This window comes from Chrysemys picta, chromosome 16, assembly GCF_011386835.1.
Source record: "Chrysemys picta bellii isolate R12L10 chromosome 16, ASM1138683v2, whole genome shotgun sequence".
Classification (NCBI taxonomy): Eukaryota; Metazoa; Chordata; order Testudines; family Emydidae; genus Chrysemys; species Chrysemys picta.
The window spans coordinates 5,064,137-5,086,349 of NC_088806.1; the positions used below are offsets into that span (position 1 = coordinate 5,064,137).

Here is a 22,213-nt window from a genome sequence, read left to right on the forward strand (position 1 = left end):
TAGCAACTCAGTTGCTATGCAGCAGCTAAGCAGTTAGACCGCGTTGATCAATAGGAGTTATTAAGAAATAAGTGATGCAAATCATGAATATTAATACTTGACACTTAATTCTGGACACCCACAAAGGCCACATAAAGCAATTATGGACTTTGTTATAACCAGGAAGAACAGGAGGACTTGTGGCACCTTAGAGACTAACAAATTTATTAGAGCATAAGCTTTCGTGGACTACAGCCCACTTCTTCGGATGCATATAGAATGGAACATATATTGAAGAGATATATATACACACATACAGAGAGCATAAACAGGTGGGACTTGTCTTACCACCTCTGAGAGGCCAATTAATTAAGAGAAAAAAAACTTTTGAAGTGATAATCAAGCTAGCCGAGTACAGACAGACAGTTAGATAACAAGTGTGAGAATACTTACAAGGTGAGTATTCTCACACTTGTTATCTAACTGTCTGTCTGTACTCGGCTAGCTTGATTATCACTTCAAAAGTTTTTTTTCTCTTAATTAATTGGCCTCTCAGAGGTGGTAAGACAAGTCCCACCTGTTTATGCTCTCTGTATGTGTGTATATATATCTCCTCAATATATGTTCCATTCTATATGCATCCGAAGAAGTGGGCTGTAGTCCACGAAAGCTTATGCTCTAATAAATTTGTTAGTCTCTAAGGTGCCACAAGTCCTCCTGTTCTTCTTTTTGCGGATACAGACTAACACGGCTGCTACTCTGAAACCTTTCGTTATAACCAGGGTAAAGGATCAATATGGTATAAAGCCATACACTTACCATAAGGAAGGGTATAAAATGCCATACCCAGTTCCCATTTTTCTCAGTTCGTTGGGTCCCTGAGACCATGTAAATGGAATCAGGACCTCCCTTCTGGTGGGCTCCACCTCTGTTGCTAATAGTCTCTTTACTTGCAAGAGTGTGAGTACTGTATGTACAATGAAATATAAGAATAAGGTCAATACAGATGCTCCCCGAGTTACATAGACCCAATGTACGCAAATCCAAGCTTACGGAAAAAGTTCCGTAACCTAGAAATAGTTATTTATTTATTTTGCATAATGGTCCGAGATACGTTTCCGACTTATGCAAAATTCGAATTATGCGAGGCGTTCCAGAATGGAATGCTTGCGTAAGTCGGGAAGCATATGTATGTTGAGCCTGTCTTATGATTTCAGTGATGGTTGTCTATATGACATAAAGTTTCTGTGTGTGTGTTTCACCAAACTCCATCTTCTCAATTAACTTGACGGAGCAGCCTAGGAAAAGAACCTGTTATCTGTGACAAGCGCACGCTGCACCCCAATACAATAAGTGTAAAATGATGTTTCCTCATCACCGGACCTAGCCTCCATCACCTTTCCTAGTCTAAACAAACCTGGAGCATCACATTTATACTTCTCCTCCCTCTGCAAAGCAATTTTTAGAGTCATCAGCTTCTCCCTTTGGAAACAGATTGCCTCATTCTTCTTCGAGTGATTGCACTTGTCAATTGGACTTCAAGTGGTGCTATAATTTATCCGGCAGATGAGAGCTGGTGGGGGAGGAATTACACAATGATAAAAGATTATTTAATTGTAGCCGAGATGATATAACTGGTTGTCAAAAAACAACAACAAACTATAACAGAGGATTTATTTAAATCGGAACAAACAGAACCGGATTCCACCAGCCTATAATACTGTTAAATGGAAGAAGAAAGTAAATCATAAAATAATAAGTTTGAACTAGGGCTGTCAATTAATTGCAGTTAACTCACGTGTTTAACTCAAAAATTAACTGTGATTTAAAAAGTTTATCGCGATTAATCGCACTATTAAACAATAGAATATCAATTGAAATTTATTAAATATTTTTGGATGTTTTTCTACATTTTCAAATATATTGATTTGTATTACAACACAGAATGTGAAGTGTACAGTACTCACTTTATATTAGTTTTTATTACAAATATTTGCACTGTAAAAATGATAAAAGAAATAGTATTTTTCAATTCACCTCATACAAGTACTGTAGTGCAATCTCTATTGTGAAAGTGTAACTTACAAATGTAGATTTTTTTTTGTTACATAACTGCACTCAAAACCAAAACAATGTAAAACTTTAGAGCCTACAAGTCCACTCAGTCCTACTTCTTGTTCAGCCAATCGCTAAGACAAACAAGTTTGTTTACATTGACGGGAGATACTGCTGCCTGCTTATTTACAATGTCACCTGAACATTTACAACGTTTTTAAGGCCCAGCTTGACAAAGCCTTGGCTGGGATGATTTAGTTGGGGTTGGTCCTGCTTTGAGCAGGCGGTTGGACTAGATGACCTCCTGAGGTCTCTTCCAACCTTAATCTTCTATGATTCTATGAAAGTGAGAACAGGCATTCACATGACACTTTTGTAGCCGGCATTGCAAGGTATTTACTTGCCAGATATGCTAAACATTCGTATGCCCCTTCATGCTTCAGCCACGATTCCGGAGGACATGCTTCCATGCTGGTGATGTTCGTTAAAAAAATAGTGTGTTAATTAAATTTGTGACTGAACTCCTTGGGGGAGAATTGTATGTCTCCTGTTCTATTTTACCTGCATTCTGCCATATATTTAATGTCATAGCAGTGTCAGATGATGACCCAGCACATGTTTGATTTACAAACACTGTCACTGCAGATTTGACAAAATGCAAATAAGGTACCAATGTGACATTTCTAAAGATAGCTATAGCACTCGACCCAAGGTTTAAGAATCTGAAGTGCCTTCCAAAATCTGAGAGGGACGAGGTGTGGAGCATGCTTTCAGTAGTCTTAAAAGAGCAACATTTTGATGTGGAAAATACAGAACCCAAACAACCAAAAAAGAAAATCCATCCTCCTGCTGGTGGCATCTGACTCAGCTGATGAAAATGAACATGTATTGGTACACTCTGCTTTGGATTGTTATCGAGCAGAACCCATCATCAGCATGGACACATGTCCTCTGGTTGAAGCATGAAGGGACATATGAATCTTTAGCTCATCTGGCACGTAAATATTTTGCGACGCTGGTTATAAGAGAGCCATGCGAACATTGTAAACAAGAAGCAGGCAGCATTATCTCCTGTAAACGTAACCAAACTTGTTTGTCTGAACGATTAGCTGAAGTAAGACCGAGTGGACTTGTAGGCTCTAAAGTTTTACATTGTTTTATTTTTGAATGCAGTTATTTCTTTGTACATAATTCTACATTTGTAAGTTCAACTTTCATGATCAAGACATTGCACTATAGTACTTATATTAGGTGAACTGAAATATACTATTTCTTTTGATTTTTACAGTGCAAATATTTGTAATAAAAATAAATATAAAGTGAGCACTGTACCCTTTGTATTCTGTGTTGTAATTGAAATCAATATACTTGAAAACGTAAAAAACATCCAAAAGTATTTAAATAAATGGTATTCTATTATTTGAACAGAACAAAGTAAGTCACCAAGCAAAATAAAGCAAAACCACACAAATCTAAGCCTAATACAGGGGTGGCCAACCTGTGGCTCCGGAGCCACATGCAGCTCTTCAGAAGTTAATAGGTGCTTGCATAGGTGCTGACTCCGGGACTGGAGCTACAGGTGCCAACTTTCCACTGCTCAACCCCAGGCCCTGCCCCCACTCCACCCCTTACCCCAAAGCCCCCACCCATTCCTCCCCCTCCCATGAGCCTGCTGCACCCCTGCTCCTCCCCGCTACATCCCAGAGCCTCCTGTACACTGTGAAACAGCTGACTGCGGTGGGCAGGAGGCACGAGAAGGGAGAGGGAGGTGCTGGGGATGGTGGGGGGAGGCTGATGGGGGCTGCTCATGTATGACTGTGGCTCTTTAGGAATGTACATTGGTAAATTCTGGCTCCTTCTCAGGCTCAGGTTGGCCACCCCTGGCGAATACATTAAGAAACTGATTACACTGCTCTACAGCCAAAATGCTTCTGAAATAAATGTCGTCAAACTTTACTAATTCTGGGTCACTGAGAACGAAAATGATGCTTAAAATTGTTGATTGGCTCTAGTTTTCAAGATATGCTATTGGGTCAGTATATACGACCCTTGACTTGGGAATGGCGGAGGATAAGTGAGTTATAAAGGGAAGGGATCTCAATTTAAACCAGAAATGACTCAAATACATCTTTGACTGGATCTATGAATAAATCTATGACTGGGTTTGGACAGTATTTGCTTTTTAGGCAAAACAATGAATGATGCAATCTGAAGCTGGTATTGCATCATACATGATATGAATTGCATCATATTATTCCTAGAAGTCATGGATGATGCAATCATAACGAAGCTTACATCACTCTGCTGAACAAATTGCCCTATATCAGCTCTAGAAATCATACAGTGTCGTGCTCTCTTATTTGTCAGTGTTTGATTTTGCAAAGGAACACATTTCTGTTTAGCCAAAGTGAGCAGAGATGCCTTGTACTTGTGTGAACAGTGCAGATAACTTCTGCTATGTTTGTGGTGAAGTGACTTTTGCATCACAAAAGCGCAGTATAACCACTATGGTTAAGAAAGCCTATCACCTTTATTTTGGCTGCAAAATTGGAGATCAGGACAAGAGGTGGGCCCCACACATATGCTGCAACACTTGTGCAACAAATCTTTGCCAGTGGTTGAACAGGAAAAGGAAATCTATGCCTTTTGCAGTGCCAATGATTTGGAGAGAGCCAACAGATCATCCCAGCAATTGTTACTTCTGCATGGTGCCTCCAGTTGGGAAAGGTGTATCAAAGAAGAAAAAGTGGACTGTGCATTATCCAAACATTCCATCAGCTATACGCCCAGTACCCCACGGAGAAGGACTGCCGATTCCTGATGCACCAGAATCATTCTCACTTGAGTCAGACGAGGAAGAGGAAGAGGATGAAACTTCTGGTCCTGAACCATCAATGTCACAGGACCCACATTTTCTCCCATCCTCCTCCTCTGAAACACGCCTCATAACACAAGGTGAACTGAATGACCTTGTCAGGAATTTGGAACTACCCAAGAGTAAGGCAGAGCTGTTGGCTCCAGGCTACAGCAGTGGAATCTCCTGGCAGGTGATGTTAGGGTTTCCATGTTCCGTGACCATCAAAAGGATCTTGTCCCATTCTTCTTCATGGAAGGTAATCTTGTAGCCTGCAACAACATCGATGGTGTGATGGCAGCCCTCAGCATTGTTCACGATCCAGATGAGTGGAGACTGTTCATTGATTCATTGAAGACGAGTCTTCAAGCTGTTTTACTGCATAATGGCAATGTTTTGCCATCAATTCCAGTTGGTCATGCAGTCCATAAGAAGGAAACCTATGACAACATGAAACAACTTTTGAGGTGCATAAACTATGAGTAACATCAGTGGCAGCTTTGTGGCGATTTGAAGGTTGTTGCTCTCTTGCTTGGTCTGCAGACTGGATACACAAAGTACTGCTGTTTTCTCTGCGAATGGGATAGTCGTGCAAGAGATTCCCACTACATCAAGAAAGATTGGCCACTCTGACAGTCATTGGAGCCTGGGAAGAAAAGTGTCTAGCATCCACCACTTGTTGAATCAAGGAAGATTTTGTTACCACCCTTACACATCAAGCTGGGTCTGATGAAGAACTTTGTCAAGGCCATTGACAAAACACAAGCAGCTTTCAAGTACCTCCGTGGAAAATTTCCAAGGTTAAGTGAAGCTAAGATAAAGGAAGGTGTCTTTGTTGGTCCTCAGATTCGTGAACTTCTTTGAGATGATGCATTTGACCATGCACTGCGTGGCAAGGAAAAGACAGCATGGAAAGCCTTCCAGTTAGTGGCAATAAATTTTCTCGGAAACAACAAGGCAGACAACTACAGGTTGTTGGTGGAAAACCTCCTCAAGGCATACAAAAGCCTTGGTTGCAACATGTCACTAAAGATACATTTTTTGCACTCTCATCTAGATTTTTTTCCACCGAACTGCGGAGCAGTGAGCGACAAGCACGGCGAGCGATTTCACCAGGACATTGCAACAATGGAGAAACGCTATCAGGGCAAATGGAGCCCATCAATGCTTGCAGACTATTGCTGGACAGTGACAAGAGATGCTCCATTTAATGAATACAAGAGACAAGCCAAGAAGCGCCGAGTAGACACTGAATAGGACTAAACTATGTACATAATAGTTTTTTGCCTTTTGTTTCATAATAAATTTTATTTATATAACCCTTTTGCTGATTTTTAAAGTGTTACATAAACAGGACAGGTGAAATATTATCATGTAAAGCAACCATAAACACATGAAAAGACCTAGGTTTACAATTTATGATTAAAAGTCTATTATCTACACAATATACATAGATATCAAATGTAAAAACTTAAATATCTTAGAAATAGTAGCCAATCAGTTGTTTTAATTGTCATATTTGAATTCAGCACATCAAAATACATAATAAATAGCACATTTTATCTCTGCAGCAGACGACTTCTCAAAAATTGTAGACCAGTGTTATAGGTAAAATCTCACCCTCAGAGATATTCCAATAAACTCCTTTCACAGACTAGACTCCTTCCTAGTCTGGGCCCAATCCTTTCCCCTGGTACAGTCTTTGTTAGATCCAGTAGATATCTCAGGTGGTACCCAGTGGCTTTCTCATGACTGGCAGCCCCCCTCCACCCTTTATAGCTTTGGGACAAGGCGGGAATCTTTTGTCTCTCTGGATCCCCACCCCTCCTTCTAAATGGAAAAGTACCAGATTCAGATGGATTCCAGTATCAGGTGACATGATCACATGCCCTGTGAGACCCCAGCCTCCATTCTTCCTGGGCTGGCCCACACATACACAGGAAGGATTGCAACTAAACAGAGCCATTAACCGTTCATTGATTCTGAAGCATGCTTAATGGCTTCTACTTGATATTCACTAGGAGAGTGATCAAGCACTAGAAAGGGTTACCTAGGGAGGTGGTGGAATCTCCTTCCTTAGAGGTTTTTAAGGTCAGGCTTGACAAAGCCCTGGCTGGGATGATTTAGTTGGGGATTGGTCCTGCTTTGAGCAGGGGGTTGGACTAGATACCTCCTGAGGTCCCTTCCAACCCTGATATTCTATGATTCTATGTTTACATCAGTAATACAAGTTTATATCTTATTCTCCTAACTCCAGACGTAGAAATAATACATGCAAACAAATAGGATGAACACACTCAGTAGATTATAAGCTTTGTAATGATACCTTACAAGATACCTGAGGAGTGTCTGGCTGTGTGTGTTCCCAGCAGAGATGGGGATAGTTAAATCCCTCATAAGCAGAGTGCCCTGTACCTTGGAAGCTTCCCCAAGCGTTTTACTGCTTTACAATGGGCTGGGTTAAAACCGATAGACTCTTCTTTGTGAGAAATGTGCCATGAACTCCCCTGATCTCCCTTGTTTTCTATCCCCTCAGCAGGGTTTCCTGTTCCCAAACCTGACGTGATCTCCCAACCGGAACAAGGGGAGGAGCCATGGGTCCTGGATCTCCAGGGCTCTGAGGAAGGAGAGATCCTGAGAGCCGCCTGCGCAGGTGAGGGATCATTAAACCAATTCAGAAACTCTCAGTGCCTGAAGGAAAGAGCTGGGACTCCCTGAAAAGGCCTTGGGAGCTCTCGGAGTTCAGGAGTATCCCCAGGAGGCCTTGTACCCTATGGGCAGCTATCGCTCCTGGCTTCCTACCCATCCTCACTGACACCTGGCAGCAGCTCCCTACCTGATGGGATGTGGAGGTAGAATTGTTCCCCTCCTCTGTCCCCTAAGGAGAAGAGTTTTCGAGAATTCAGCTACTAGATTTTTTCTGTCTCTCCAGCTCTAATTTTGGTTTGTTTCCCTGTTTTCTGCCCCTATTTCTGAGTTTCTTTCTCTGTCCTAGCAGGTGCTGGGATGCTGAGTGAGAACGAGGAGCTGAATCCTCAGCAGGAAGATGCTGAGCAAGTGGAAGCACATGGGGAATTATCGCAAGGATCCCAAGGGAATGTGTCCAGGTGTTGTGTGCAGGGAAAAACCTGTGAGAGTCAGGACAGGACAGAGAGGGAGCAGGGAAACCAGCCCAGGGAGAAAGTGAGCAAATCCATTAATTGTCAGGGGACTCACCAGAACTCCAAGGAAATCACAGCCCAGCAGAGAATACCTACAGAAGAGAGAAAAAACACCTTAATATACATCAGAGAATCCACACAGGAGAGCGCCCCTATAAATGCTGTGAGTGCGGGCAAACGTTCCCTCAGAGCTCAGCCCTTCTTAAACATCAGAGAATCCATACAAGAGACAGACCCTATAAGTGCTGCGAGTGTGGCAAAAGTTTCACTCGGAGCTCTACCCTTACTAGACATCAGAGGATTCACACAGGAGAGAGACCATATAAATGCTGTGAGTGCGGGAAAAGCTTCGCTTTCAAATCAGACATTAATATACATCAGAGGATTCACGTGGGAGAATGCCCCTGCAAATGCTGCGAATGCGGAAACCAGTTCCGTCAAACCTTATCACACATCAATCAGGCCACAAAGGAGAGAGACCCTATGAGTGCTGTGAGTGCGGGAAAAAGTTCACTCAGAGATCAAGTCTCATCAGTCATCAGAGGATCCACACACGAGAGCAGCCCGTGAATGCGGGAAAAGTTTCATCCGGAGCTCACACCTTAATAGACATCAGCGATGTCACAGGATAGAGACACACCATAAACACTTAGTGCAGGGCAGAGAAAAGATTGTTTTAAAGGCATTTGCTAATTCCCACACAGGGACTTTTTAGGGCTGTTTGCACCATTTGTGTCACCCTGTTCTCTCAGCTCCCCCAGGTGAGTTGCCTGCTTTTCGTTTGCAGGTTGCCCTTCTCTGGGGTGAATCCCATGGTCCTTTCTACCAACTCCCTTCTCCTGCAAGTCATCATGGGAGTGTGTCTCTCTCCTGCCAGGAGTGTCCATCAGCCTCACGGGTGGGAAATAGGGGTGACCTCAAGTAGCTAAACTGAGCCAAAATGAACATGGGCTTTGCCCCCTCTAGGATTTTCCATGAAGTCGGCTTGCTGGAGGTAGCTACCCTAATGTAAACACCCTGATAGATGTGCTGTGCTGACATAGCCCAGGCACAGGGGTTGGGGTTAGCTAGCACCTTCCCCTTTGACCTGTGTTAATCAACACCCATTTTCATACTCAAGACAAGCCCTGAGCACTAGCAGAGCGATTGTTAGAGTCACCAAGCTCCCCCTTTGGCGACAGATTGTCTCATCCCCAGTTGTTCTCACGCTGGTCCAGGTTGTGCTGGGCAGCAGGTATTTTTCTTTTTACCACTTTCCTTATTGAAAATCTATTTCAATATAACAAAGAGGAGGAGCAGGAGTGGGACAACTGTATCATTTCAGCCTCTGCGACACCGGAAGGAAATGGGTTGAGTCGCCGGGATTCCCTCCTTCCCCATCGCCGTCACTAGGCCCGCTCACTCCAGCAGCGTTGGCGTCTGTCTGAGGGTATGTCTACACTACGAAATTAGTTCGAATTTATAGAAGCCGGTTTTATTGAAATCGGTTGTATACAGCCGATTGTGTGTGTCCACACAATAAAATGCTCTAGGTGCTCTAGTCGGCGGACCGCGTCCACAGTACGAGGCTAGCGTCGACTTCCGGAGCATTGCACTATGGGTAGCTATCCCACAGCTATCCCACAGTTCCCGCAGTCTCCGCCGCCCCTTTGAATTCTGGGTTGAGATCCCAATGCCCGGATGATGCAAAACAGTGTCGCGGGCGGTTCTGGGTACATGTCGTCAGGCCCCTCCCTCCCCTGTCACAGCAACGGCAGACAATAAATTCGCGCCTCTTTACCTGGGTTACCTGGGTTACCTGTGCAGACAACATGGAGCCCGCTCAGCTCAGCTGAGCTCACCGTCACCATATGTCCTCTGGGTGCCAGCAGACGTGGGACTGCATTGCTACACAGCAGCAGCTGCTAACTGCCTTTTGGCGGTAGACGGTGCAGTAGACTGGTAGCCTTCATCAGCGATCTGGGTGCTGGCAGCCGTGGGGCTTGCCTTTTGGCAGTAAATGGTGTATTACGACTATTAGCCGTCCTATTACAAGTCGGGTCATCGCACGTTAGCAGAGTCTTCCCCGAGCAGCCAATTGTGCAATAGGCCTGAAGACCATCATCATACGCCGCCCCGTATTTGCTGCCAAGCACCCAGAAAGATGCTGAGGGCTATCAGTCACGCTGCACCGTCGTCTTAAGATGTAAAAAATAGATTTGCTCTGTATTCATTTGCTTCCCCCTCCCTCCATCAAATCAACGGCCTGCTAAGCCCAGGGTTTTCAGTTTAATCTTTGGTGGGGACCATTCTGTGTGACAGTTGTTTGTGTCTCTCCCTGATGCACAGCCACCGTTCTTGATTTTAATTCCCTGTACCTGTATGCCATGTCGTCACTCGGCCCCCCTCCCTCCTTCCCCTAGTCCGTCAGATACTACGTTTGCGCCACAGCTCAGAGAGCCGAGAAGCGGTTCGCGCCTTTTCTTTGAATTCTGGGTTGAGATCCCAATGCCCGGATGATGCAAAACAGTGTCGCGGGCGGTTCTGGGTACATGTTGTCAGGCCCCTCCCCCTTCGTCACAGCAACGCAGACAATAGATTCGCACCTTTTTACCTGGGTTACCTGTGCAGACAACATACCACGGCAAGCATGGAGCCCGCTCAGCTCAGCTGAGCTCACCGTCACCATATGTCCTCTGGGTGCCGGCAGACGTGGGACTGCATTGCTACACAGCAGCAGCTGCTAACTGCCTTTTGGCGGTAGACGGTGTAGCATGAGTGATAATCGTGGGGCTGGCAGCCGTAGGGCTGCATTGCACCAGCCCCTTGCCAGGCGATGGTATATTATGACTGGTACCCATCGTCGTCGTACTGGTGTGGCTGTCAATCATGGGGACCTGGGCAGACATGCTACTGTTTCGATGATGATGGCTACCAGTCGTAATATACTATTTTCTGCCAATTGCCCAGTATTGTCTGCTAAGCACCCAGAAGAGGCCGAGGGCGATGCTGGGTGCTGGCGGACGTGGGGCTGGCAGACGTGGGGCTGCATTGCTACACAGCAGCAGCCCCTTGCCTTTTGGCAGATGATGGTATTTTATGATTGGTAACCGTCATCATTCTACTGGAGAGGCTATCACTCATGCTGCACCGTCGGCTGCCAGCTTAAGATGTAAAAAATAGATTTGTTCTGTATTCATTTGCTTCCCCTTCCTCCGTGAAATCAATGGCCTGCTAAGCCCAGGGTTTTCAGTTTAATCTTTGGGGGGACCATTCTGTGTGACAGTTGTTTGTGTTTCTCCCTGTTCCTGTACGTGTACGCCATGTCGTCACTCGGCCCTCCCTCCCTCCCGCCCTCCCTCCTTCTCCTGGTCCATCAGATACTACTTTCGCGCCTTTTTTCTGACCAGGCGCCATAGCTAGCACTGGGATCATGGAGCCCGCTCAGATCACCGCGGCAATTATGAGCACTATGAACACCACGCGCATTGTCCTGGAGTATATGCAGAGCCAGGACATGCCAAGGCGGAACCCGGACCAGGCGAGGAGGCGATTGCAGCGCGGCGACGAGAGTGATGAGGAAATTGACATGGACATAGACCTCTCACAAGGCACAGGCCCCAGCAATGTGGAAATCATGGTGTCACTGGGGCAGGTTCATGCCGTGGAACGCTGATTCTGGGCCCGGGAAACAAGCACAGACTGGTGGGACCGCATCGTGCTGCAGGTATGGGACGATTCCCAGTGGCTGCGAAACTTTCACATGCGTAAGGGCACTTCCATGGAACTTTGTGACTTGCTTTCCCCTGCCCTGAAACGCCAGGATACCAAGATGAGAGCAGCCCTCACAGTTGAGAAGCGAGTGGCGATAGCCCTGTGGAAGCTTGCAACGCCAGACAGCTACCGGTCAGTCGGGAATCAATTTGGAGTGGGCAAATCTACGGTGGGGGCTGCTGTGATCCAATTTGCCAGGGCAATGAAAGACCTGGTGATAGCAAGGGTAGTGACTCTGGGCAACGTGCAGTCAATAGTGGATTGTTTTGCTGAAATGGGATTCCCAAACTGTGGCGGGGCCATAGACGGAACCCATATCCCTATCTTGTCACCGGAGCACCAAGCCACCGACTACGTAAACCGCAAGGGGTACTTTTCAATGCTGCTGCAAGCCCTGGTGGATCACAAGGGACGTTTCACCAACATCAACGTGGGATGGCCGGGAAAGGTACATGATGCTCGCGTCTTCAGGAACTCTGCTCTGTTTCGAAAGCTGGAGGAAGGGACTTTCTTCCCGGACCAGAAAGTGACCATTGGGGATGTTGAAATGCCTATCGTGATCCTTGGGGACCCAGCCTACCCCTTAATGCCATGGTTCATGAAGCCGTACACAGGCAGCCTGGACAGGAGTCAGGACCTGTTCAACTACAGGCTGAGCAAGTGCCGAATGGTGGTGGAATGTGCATTTGGACGTTTAAAAATGCGCTGGTGCAGCTTACTGACTCGCTCAGACCTCAGCGAAAAGAATATCCCCATTGTTATTGCTGCTTGCTGTGCGCTCCACAATATCTGTGAGAGTAAGGGGGAGACCTTTATGGCGGGGTGGGAGGTTGAGGCAACTCGCCTGGCCGCTGATTACGCGCAGCCAGACACCAGGGCGGTTAGAGGAGCACAGCAGGGCGCGGTGCGCATCAGAGAAGCTTTGAAAACGAGTTTTGTGACTGGCCAGGCTACTGTGTGAAACTTCTGTTTGTTTCTCCTTGATGAACCCTCCAAACCCCCCCCCCCCGACCCAGTTCACTCTACTTCCCTGTAAACCAACCACCCCATCCCACCCTCCCCTCCTGCTTGCAGAGGCAATAAAGTCATTGTTTTTTCACATTCATGCATTCTTTATTAGTTCCTCACAGAAGTAGGGGGATAATTGCCAAGGTAGCCTGGGATGGGTGGGGGAGGAGGGATGGAAAAGGACACACTGCATTTTAAAACTTTAAGTCTTATTGAAGGCCAGCCTTCTGATGCTTGGGCGATCATCTGGGGTGGAGTGACTGGGTGGACGGAGGCCCCCCCACCGTGTTCTTGGGCGTCTTGGTGAGGAGGCTATGGAACTTGGGGAGGAGGGCTGTTGGTTACACAGGGGCTGTAGCGGCGGTCTCTGCTCCTGCTGCCTTTCCTGCAACTCAACCATACGCTCGAGCATATCAGTTTGATGCTCCAGCAGACGGAGCATCAACTCTTGCCGTCTGTCTGCAAGCTGACGCCACCTATCGTCTTCAGCCCGCCACTTGCTCTGTTCATCCCGCGATTCAGCCCGCCACCTCTCCTCCCGTTCATATTGGGCTTTTCTCATCTCCGACATTGACTGCCTCCACGCATTCTGCTGTGCTCTATCAGCGTGGGAGGACATCTGCAGCTCCGTGAACATATCGTCCCTCGTCCTACGTTTTCTCTTTCTAATGTTCACGAGCCTCTGCGAAGGAGAAACATTTGCAGCTGGTGGAGGAGAAGGGAGAGGTGGTTAAAAAAGACACATTTTAGAGAACAATGGGTACACTCTTTCATTACAAGGTCGCATATTTCGGCTTGCAGGCAGCCATGGTAGGCCACAGTATTTTGGCTTTTTTAACCTTCTTAACATGCGGGAAAGGTTGCAAACAGCAGCGCATTTCCCATATCAAGGATGAATTGGGTTGTCCATTTAAAATGGGGTTTCAATGTAAAAGGAGGGGGCTGCGGTTTCCCGGTTAACATGCGGCACAAACACAAGTAAACCACCCCCCCCACACACACACACGATTCTCTGGGATGATCACTTCACCCCTCCCCCCACCGCGTGGTTAACAGCGGGGAACATTTCTGGTCAGAAGAGCAGGAACGGGCGCCTCTGAATGTCCCCTTAATAAAATCACCCCATTTCAACCAGGAGAGCTTTCTGGAGATGTCCCTGGAGGATTTCCGCTCCATCCCCATACACATTAACAGACTTTTCCAGTAGATGTACTGGCCGCGATTGCCAGGGCAAAGTAATCATTAAACACGCTTGCTTTTTTTTTGTAATGTTTACAAATATTTACAAAGTTACACTCACCAGAGGTCTCCTGTGTGCCCTGAGGGTCTTGGGTGAGTTCGGGGGTTACTGGTTCCAGGTCCAGGGTCACAAACATATCCTGGCTGTTGGGGAAACCGGTTTCTCCGCTTCCTTGCTGCTGTGAGCTACCTACAGTACCTCCATCCTCATCTTCCTCGTTCCCCGAACCGTCTTCCCTGTGTGTTTCTCCAGTGAGAGAGTCATAGCACACGGTTGGGGTAGTGGTGGCTGCACCCCCTAGGATCGCATGCAGCTCCGCGTAGTAGCGGCAAGTTTGCGGCTCTGCCCCGGACCTTCCGTTTGCTTCTCTGGCTTTGTGGTAAGCTTGCCGTAGCTCCTTAATTTTCACGCGGCACTGCTGTGTGTCCCTGTTATGGCCTCGGTCCTTCATGGCCTTGGAGATCTTTTCTAATACTTTTCCATTTCTTTTACTGCTACGGAGTTCAGCTATCACTGCTTCATCTCCCCATATGGCGAGCAGATCTCGTACCTCCCGTTCGGTCCATGCTGGAGCTCTTTTGCGATCCTGGGACTCCATCACGGTTACCTGTGCTGATGAGCTCTGCGTGGTCACCTGTGCTCTCCACGCTGGGCAAACAGGAAATGAAATTCAAACATTCGCGGGTCTTTTCCTGTCTACCTGGTCAGTGCATCTGAGTTGAGAGTGCTGTCCAGAGCGGTCACAATGAAGCACTGTGGGATAGCTCCCGGAGGCCAATAACGTCGAATTCCGTCCACACTACCCCAATTCCGACCCGCAAAGGCCGGTTTTATCGCTAATCCCCTCGTCGGAGGTGGTGTAAAGAAACCGGTTTAAAGGACCCTTTAAGTCGAAAGAAAGGGCTTCGTTGTGTGGACGTGTCCAGGCTTAATTAGGTTTAACGCTGCTAAAGTCGACCTAAACCCGTAGTGTAGACCAGGCCTGAGCCACAATGGATTTTATCCACCTCTGTTCTACGCCTCCACCTCCCAAAGAGTCTCTGCACTTCATAGCAAATTGATCCTAAATCCGTTAGGACTGAGATGAAAGTGTCCCAGACCTGGATGGGAAATTTCAGTGGATCCCAAACACAGTGTGATCATTCCGAGACTAAATCCCACTTTCTGTCTATTGACAAAGTCACTTCTGGTCTTTTTTGTAAATAACACGATTCCATAATAATGAACTGCTGTTGAGTGAAGCAGGTTTGAATGGATCAGAGGAGAAGGCGACAGGGGAATCTGCTCTCCTGATTTTGAGTCATCAGATGTAACCTGCTCTGGAATTTCATTTTATATGAAAGAGAAAATGACTTATACCGCTTTGTTGCGGGTTTTTCTCTCTCTCCTGAAGGCCGTTTGGTCACATAATTGAATATTAGTTTTGTTCTCCAGGATGTAGCTCAGATTTATCGGGGACTTTGGGAGAAATGACTGTTTCCTAAAATAATGCTTTCTCATTTTATTTTTCTCTTTCCTGCACCGCTGCATGATGACATGGAAGAAGCTCGAGTGCAGTTCACTCCGAGCCATCGGGCGTGCTACCAAGAAAACAGTAGTGGATTTAGGTCTCCACTCTGAAATGGTGAACAACAGCACACCCCAAATTGTGCAACTAACTGAAGTAACTGGGTGCGTGTGGCCAATGATTTGGGAAATGCTGTCCCTGTCTGTGTTGATGTGGAGAAATCAGAAGTGGCATTTTTGATAAACTTGCCCTTGGTAGATGCTGCAAATGTGCATTGAAATGAAATCAGTGTTGTATGTGAGAGAGCTGCAGAATATCTATTCTTAATAAGTTCCCCTCCTTTGGTGATTTACGGGGATTCTGATGCAGGAGTGTTTCTAGTCCCTAATTTAGACCTGTGCCACCAGATTAAAGAAATAAATTGGCCGTGTTTGGGGAAGTCATTCCTCACTAACACTGCTCAGAATTTGGTTGGTTTTGTAAAGGATTCTATTCCAGAGGAGTGTAAATATACCCCGACAAAGGCCAAGGATTTGGCAAGAACTGATTTTCGCCCCAGAGAGGAAGCTGTGTGGAACTATCGTCCAGATAAAACTGTTTGATTGTTTTTAATACCACTCCCTAATTCAGTGTCACTGATTAGAGTCCCAAAGGCTGCCCTGGCTCGAGTGGAAGGTCCTTCACTATTTGGATCCAAGGATCCATGAGGCAAAGTGAGAAATAGTTGATGCCTTCAGAGGAGATTCCTGCCCCAGCCTGATTGAGCATCAAGGACTTCCATGCTGTTTGATTCCCTCATCCATTACTGTCATTCTATGTGTCAGGCTCCAGTTTCAGACTGCTGGATAGACAAATGTTGAATCCTGGTTCTATGCTGTTGTCACTTAGTTTTGCTCTTGTGTCTGATTCAGTTGTACCATGTTGCATGCACCTCCTGCTACTTTGAAAGACTGGAAGGTGTGAATATAGAGCTGAGGTCCTTTTTCTCCTGATGCAAACCTTCCCACGTAGCATGAGACCCCTTCCACCAACACTTACATCAGAAGGACCAGAGATAAATGAACTCACAGATGTGGAAAGCTACTATGCTGATGTAGACCACATTTACACAGTGCTCACTTGGTGGAAATGGGGCTTAAAATGAAACAAACCTGTATGATAAGATTTCATAATCTTTGACTATGTTCTTTTTACCATTGAAAATGATGTTAATTATTGGTTAAAGCCTAACTTAGTGCTAACCTGAATTATACTGGAACACTGTGACTTACATTGGTTTGCTTTTTGTTAGCCACCACTTCCTATATTACTAACCTTAAAAAGTGTATTTGATGTAAAACACCCTTTGGACTAAGTATCAGAGGGGTAGCCGTGTTAGTCTGAATCTGTAAAAAGCAACAGAGGGTCATGTGGCACCTTTGAGACTAACAGAAGTACTGGGAGCATAAGCTTTCGTGGGTAAGAACCTCACTTCTTGCATCTGAAGAAGTGAGGTTCTTACCCACGAAAGCTTATGCTCCCAGTACTTCTGTTAGTCTCAAAGGTGCCACAGGACCCTCTGTTGCCTTTGGACTAAGGTGCTCTGAAGTACAGTATCCCTCCAAGGCTGAGGTGGGGGAATGTAAGAGACAAATATTGTATAGGAGAACACAGACCCAGACTTCAGTTATTTCTGTTTCAACTGGAATTTGTTTTGACAAGCTCTAAAGTAAAATTACTTAAGGAGACAAGTTGTGTAACCTTTTACCCAATTAGACTGTATGGGTCACTGAGTTCCCCTCTTCTCTGCAAAGCGTCTGTCAGGAGATGTCCACGGTTCTTTTTATGAATGGTAATGGATGCATGCGGCAAGAGGTAGTTTTTTTTGCGGAGGAGGGAGTTGGCTACCCGTAATTTTTATGGGAGCTGAGACCCCTTTTCTTTTTTTAAGGAAGCCCATTGTCACAGTTCAGCCTTTTAACCCTCAAGCCAGGCTATGGAAACCTCCCCAAAACTGTCCTTAGATTTCATTCATTTTTGATATCTTTGGGATTCAGCCCTCCACAGTGCATGTGGCTCACAGCAACCAATATTTTAACAACACTTGTGTGTTTAATGGGACTTTTCCAAACTGACGATAGCCTGAAGTCACCTCACTTGAAATGGATCAGGCCACATTGTCTGTATCCAATATGTAATTCACACCTGATTTGCCAGGAAACTTCAGGGGAGTGACCGCAATGTGGGGTGATCTGGAATCGGCAACCATGAAGACCAAGGTAAAGGTGGAAGCCCTTTTGTGCCAGGAACCTGTCTAAGAAAAATGGACATTCCAGGACTCCCAGACTGATCCCCTCTGGGGAAGGAAGTTGTAACATCAACACCAGGCTGTGCCAGCCTTGACCTGTCTCCTCGTACCTGAGAGAGCTTGGGAACATGGAGTATGGAGCTGGCAACGCCATCGCCTGGATCCTTGACTGCAGCTCTAGCTCCTACTCCACAGGAGTCCAAAGAGCTGCAGCGGTGGATTCATTTGTCAGTTTCAATATCTGATTGTTACTTGTTCCGGTTTTTATCAACTGGGTGTCATCCCAGCCTTCCTGTTCTACTCCGGTGGTACAGGGGGGCTCAGTGCATGCACGTGTGTATGAAACCTGTCACATCCATGCAGGAAAGGAGCTAAAAAGAATAATTCCCAAACCTAAATAACCCTAAAATGCTGCCCTACAGAATGGTTGAACATGTGCTCCTCGTTCTGTGAAAGTGGTCAAAGAACCTGAACTGTTGGATACATACCATTAAAATTCTGTGTATTAAGGTCTGTATCTGTATTAAGGTATTTGTCCTTGGAAGCCACTGGGAGAAGGTTAGCCACATACTGGTGAGATCTAAGGTGGAAGCTCTGAAGTTGTGGCTTAAATGTGAACAATAATTTGGTGTTAGAATTGAAATATTCAAGCATCTGAGTGTGGATCGCACGGTCTGGGTGAAGTTCTCTGACTGGGATTAATAACTAAGTGGACAGCTGCCTCCTCGGTTCCTGTTTCAGGATTTAACAAGGGTTCATTTTCTGCTGTATTGTTGTGATAATTTGGCTAAAGTGATGACTTGATTCCAAAGCAAGATCGTTGTTTACTGACTGATTTTTTGATCTGACCTGAATGTGATCACTGTATTGTGTACTCGAGAGCTAGCTGGGTGGTGTTACTAATAGATTAGGTTTAGTGAGGTGTGTTCTTCATTTTATTTGTTTCTTCATTTTAATGAAATGTATAAAAGGGATATTGAGTCATGTCTTTCAATAAGCTACATGGGCGAGAATCGTGGAGTATCTGGGTGGAGGTCAGCTGGTGTAACTCGGAGCCTTATCAGCTCCCTCTACATTAACCCTTTGGTTCTCATATGGGAGCAGCTGGGGGAGGGGGCACCCATCTCAGCTCTGGCTGCATCCTAGGGGGCTCAGAGCATCACAAAGGAAAATGAGCTCCCCTGTGCAGGCTTTCAGGAGCATGGAGTGGGGGTAGGGGAGGTGGGTCAGGGCAGTGCGTCTCCCTGATGAGAGATTGATGGAAGGGTGGGGTATCTCTAAATATGTAGTGGTGGTGGATTTCTCTGCTGTCACTATCATGGCCAGACCCTGCCGCCACACCGGTCTGGCTTTCCCTGGGCTTGTGTCTGATCAGGCCGAGGTGAGGTTGGGGGTCTGGTTTGAAAGGTTATAAATGGAGGTGAAAGGGGCCAAGGAAGCCAGAAATGTACTGGGATGGTTCCGTCTTGCTTGGCCCCTGTCCCCAGCATCCGGCCTGGTTGGGGAGAGGAGGGGGCGGACTGCCACTGCCTCCTCCCATCCGGGCTCTCTCGCAAGCAGCTTCTGCTGTGCAACCTGGAGTTAGGGTTGCCAGGCGTTCGGTTTTTCACTGGAACGCTTGGACAAAAAGGAACCCTGGTGGCTCCGGTCAGCACCGCTGACTGAGCTGTTAAAAGTCTGGTCAACGGTGCAGCCGGGCTAAAGCAGGCTCCCTGCCTGCCCTGGCTCTGCACGGATCCCGGTAGCAGCCAGCATGTTCCGCCTGGCCGCGCCTCTGCCTAGGGGCCGGACATGCCGGCTACTTCTGGGAGCTGCGCTGCCACCCAGGAGCCGCCTGAGGTAAGCGCCGACCAGCTGCAGCCACACCTTGAACATCCTGTCACAGATCGAAACCCCCTTCAACACCAAAACTCCCTCCCAGAGCCTGCACCCCAACACCCTGCCCCTTCCCTGAGTCCCCTCCCAGAGCCCACACCCCATCCCACACCCCAACCCCCTACCCCAGGCCTGAGCCCCCTCCCACACCCCAATCCCCAACCCAACCCGGAGCCACCTTCCACAGCCCCTCCCGCATTCCGAATCCCTTGGCTCCAGCCCAGAGTCCCCTCCTGTACCCCAAACACCTCATCCCCGGCCCCACCCCAGAGCCCTCACTCCCAGCTGGAGTCCTCACCCCCTCCTGCACCCCAACATCCGGCTGCAGCCCAGAGCCCCCTCCCACACCCACAACCCCTCATTTCTGGCCACATCCCGTACCCCCAGCCCAGTGAAAGTGAGTTAGGGTGGGGGAGAGCGAGCGACTGAAGGAGGGGGGACTGAAGTGAGTGGGCGCGGGGCCTCAGGGAAGGGGGCGGGGTGGGGTGGGCCAAGGGTGTTCAGTTTTGTGCAATTAGAAAGTTGGCAACCCTACGCTGAGTGGCCACCCTCAGCCAGCATGAGAAGCGGCTCTGTCTTGCCCCCTTCCCCTGCTGAGGTGCCCGTGAGGCTGCTGGAGCTCCGAGCAGACACTGTGGTGCTCTGAGTCTCCCGGGGGCAGGGCCAGCCCAGAGACGTGTTCCCAGCTCCTGTGGCCCCAGCCCCCCACCAGTCCTTCCTGGCAGAAGGCCCCAGGATTGGCTGCCCTGGCCAGGGATGTGGGGCTGGAAGGTTCCTTCCAGAAGCAACATGTGGGGCAGTCATGTGTCCTCCCCCCCACACATTTACATTGTGCCCCTCCAGTATCAGGAGGTACGAGTCATCTCTGCTGGGAGGGGTAGCTTGTACCCCACTGTAACATTATTTGGAAGGGGGTGTCCTGACTCCCTGGCAGACGACCGCTCTCCCTCCCCCGCCACTGGAGGAAGGGGAAACCCTTTACCCATGTTTTCAGCTCCCTTCCTTCCTCAGCTGCAGGAGATCTCTAGGCTGTGTTAAAAACACTGCGTGGCAGTTCTGGCCAGCGGGTGGTTGGAGCTGGCCGTGCTGGCTGCAGAGTCCTGCTGTAACCTCACTGTCACCGTTCAGGGCAACTGCACCTGGATTCCCCCACCGTGGTCACCCAGCAACACCCTCCCTTAGACTTCCCAGCCATCACCTCTTGGGTAGACACACGTGTCTCTCCCTCTCCTGAACAGCGTATTTCCAGGATATACCAACCCTGTTTACAATGTAATATCCCTCAGCAAGTCCTAAACAGCCAGCGCATGTCCTTTGCTGTTTCTGCAGTGACTAAGAGCAGATTCACTGCCAACAGTGATACCCACCCAGTTCTTTGGTGCAATCACGTTTATTTGTCAGGGGAAAGCATTGCCCAGAAAACATTAAAAACAAGGAAAGAACCGGAGATCACCCGAATTCCAGCAAGGGCTCTGGTTGGGGATTTGTCCTTCAAACCCCACCACAGCTTTTTCTGTCATCACAACAGCCTTTGCTCAGAACAAGCCCCCACCTCATTAATCTGTAAATCTCTCCTTTATGGGGTTTGGGGTTCTGTGATCTGGGAATGGAATCACAGGGTCACCAAAGCACAAACCTGTCCGGGGGAGGGGGGGTCAAACGGAACATTCTGCCCCAGCCTGACTCTGGTTCCCCCAATCCCATGAGGTTTGCCTGCACAGGTTCAAATCCTGCTCACAGCAAAGGGCCAAGCACCAGTCCCATGGACGGGCAGTGGGGGTTTGTGCTCCTAGTTCACCTTGGTGCATCTCAGGATCCAACCTCCTGAGCTTCTCCGGATGATGCTCAATGACGAAGGAGAAGGGGGGAGGGGGATCCCAGAGAGAAAGACCCACATCAGTAGGGTTACCATACGTCCGGATTTTCCCGGACATGTCCGGCTTTTTGGACTCCAAATCCCTGTCCGGGGGGAAATCCCAAAAAGCCGGACATGTCCGGGAAAATCGGACATCTGGCCGGGGGCTCGGGGGCCTGGCCGGCGGTGCCGGGCCGGGGGCTCGGCCGGCGGTGCTCGGGGGGGCCCGGGGCCGGGCGGCTCGGCCGGCGGCTCGGGTGCCGGGCCGGGGGCTCGGCCGGCGGTGCTCGGGGGGGGGCCCGGGGCCGGGCGGCTCGGCCGGCGGCTCGGGTGTCGGGTGCCGGGCCGGGCGGCTCGGCCGGCGGTGCTCGGGGGGGGGGCCCGGGGCCGGGCGGCTCGGCCGGCGGTGCTCGGGGGGGGGGGGCCCGGGCGGCTCGGCCGGCGGTGCTCGGGGGGGGGGGCCCGGGGCCGGGCGGCTCGGCCGGCGGTGCTCGGGGGGGGGGGCCCGGGGCCGGGCGCCTCGGCCGGCGGTGCTCGGGGGGGGGGGGCCCGGGCGGCTCGGCCGGCGGTGCTCGGGGGGGGGGGCCCGGGGCCGGGCGGCTCGGCCGGCGGTGCTGGGGGGGGGCCCGGGGCCGGGCG

At 48.5% G+C, this 22,213-nt stretch overlaps 1 protein-coding gene and 1 pseudogene across 1 annotated transcript; one reads left to right on the top strand and one right to left on the bottom strand.

The window, feature by feature from the left end:
- Positions 1 to 1,137: 1,137 nt before the first annotated feature.
- LOC112060817 (zinc finger protein 250-like) lies at positions 1,138 to 12,800 on the top strand (annotated as a pseudogene).
- Positions 12,801 to 12,883: 83 nt separating this feature from the next.
- Positions 12,884 to 15,241, bottom strand: LOC135975958 (uncharacterized). Its single transcript, XM_065570109.1, has 2 exons — positions 14,111 to 15,241; positions 12,884 to 13,515 (listed from the first exon to the last, which is right to left on the bottom strand). Exons 1-2 carry the CDS (start codon positions 14,646 to 14,648, stop codon positions 13,013 to 13,015), a joined length of 1,041 nt encoding a protein of 346 aa, XP_065426181.1. The 5' UTR covers positions 14,649 to 15,241; the 3' UTR covers positions 12,884 to 13,012.
- Positions 15,242 to 22,213: the final 6,972 nt, after the last annotated feature.

Coding starts and splice junctions, on each gene's coding strand:
- LOC135975958 (XM_065570109.1), bottom strand. CDS start 14,648: ATGGAGTCCCAGGATCGCAAAAGAGCTCCAGCATGGACCGAACGGGAG. Junction 13,516..14,110: donor GGGCACACAGGAGACCTCTG/GTGAGTGTAACT, acceptor CTCCTCCACCAG/CTGCAAATGTTTCTCCTTCG.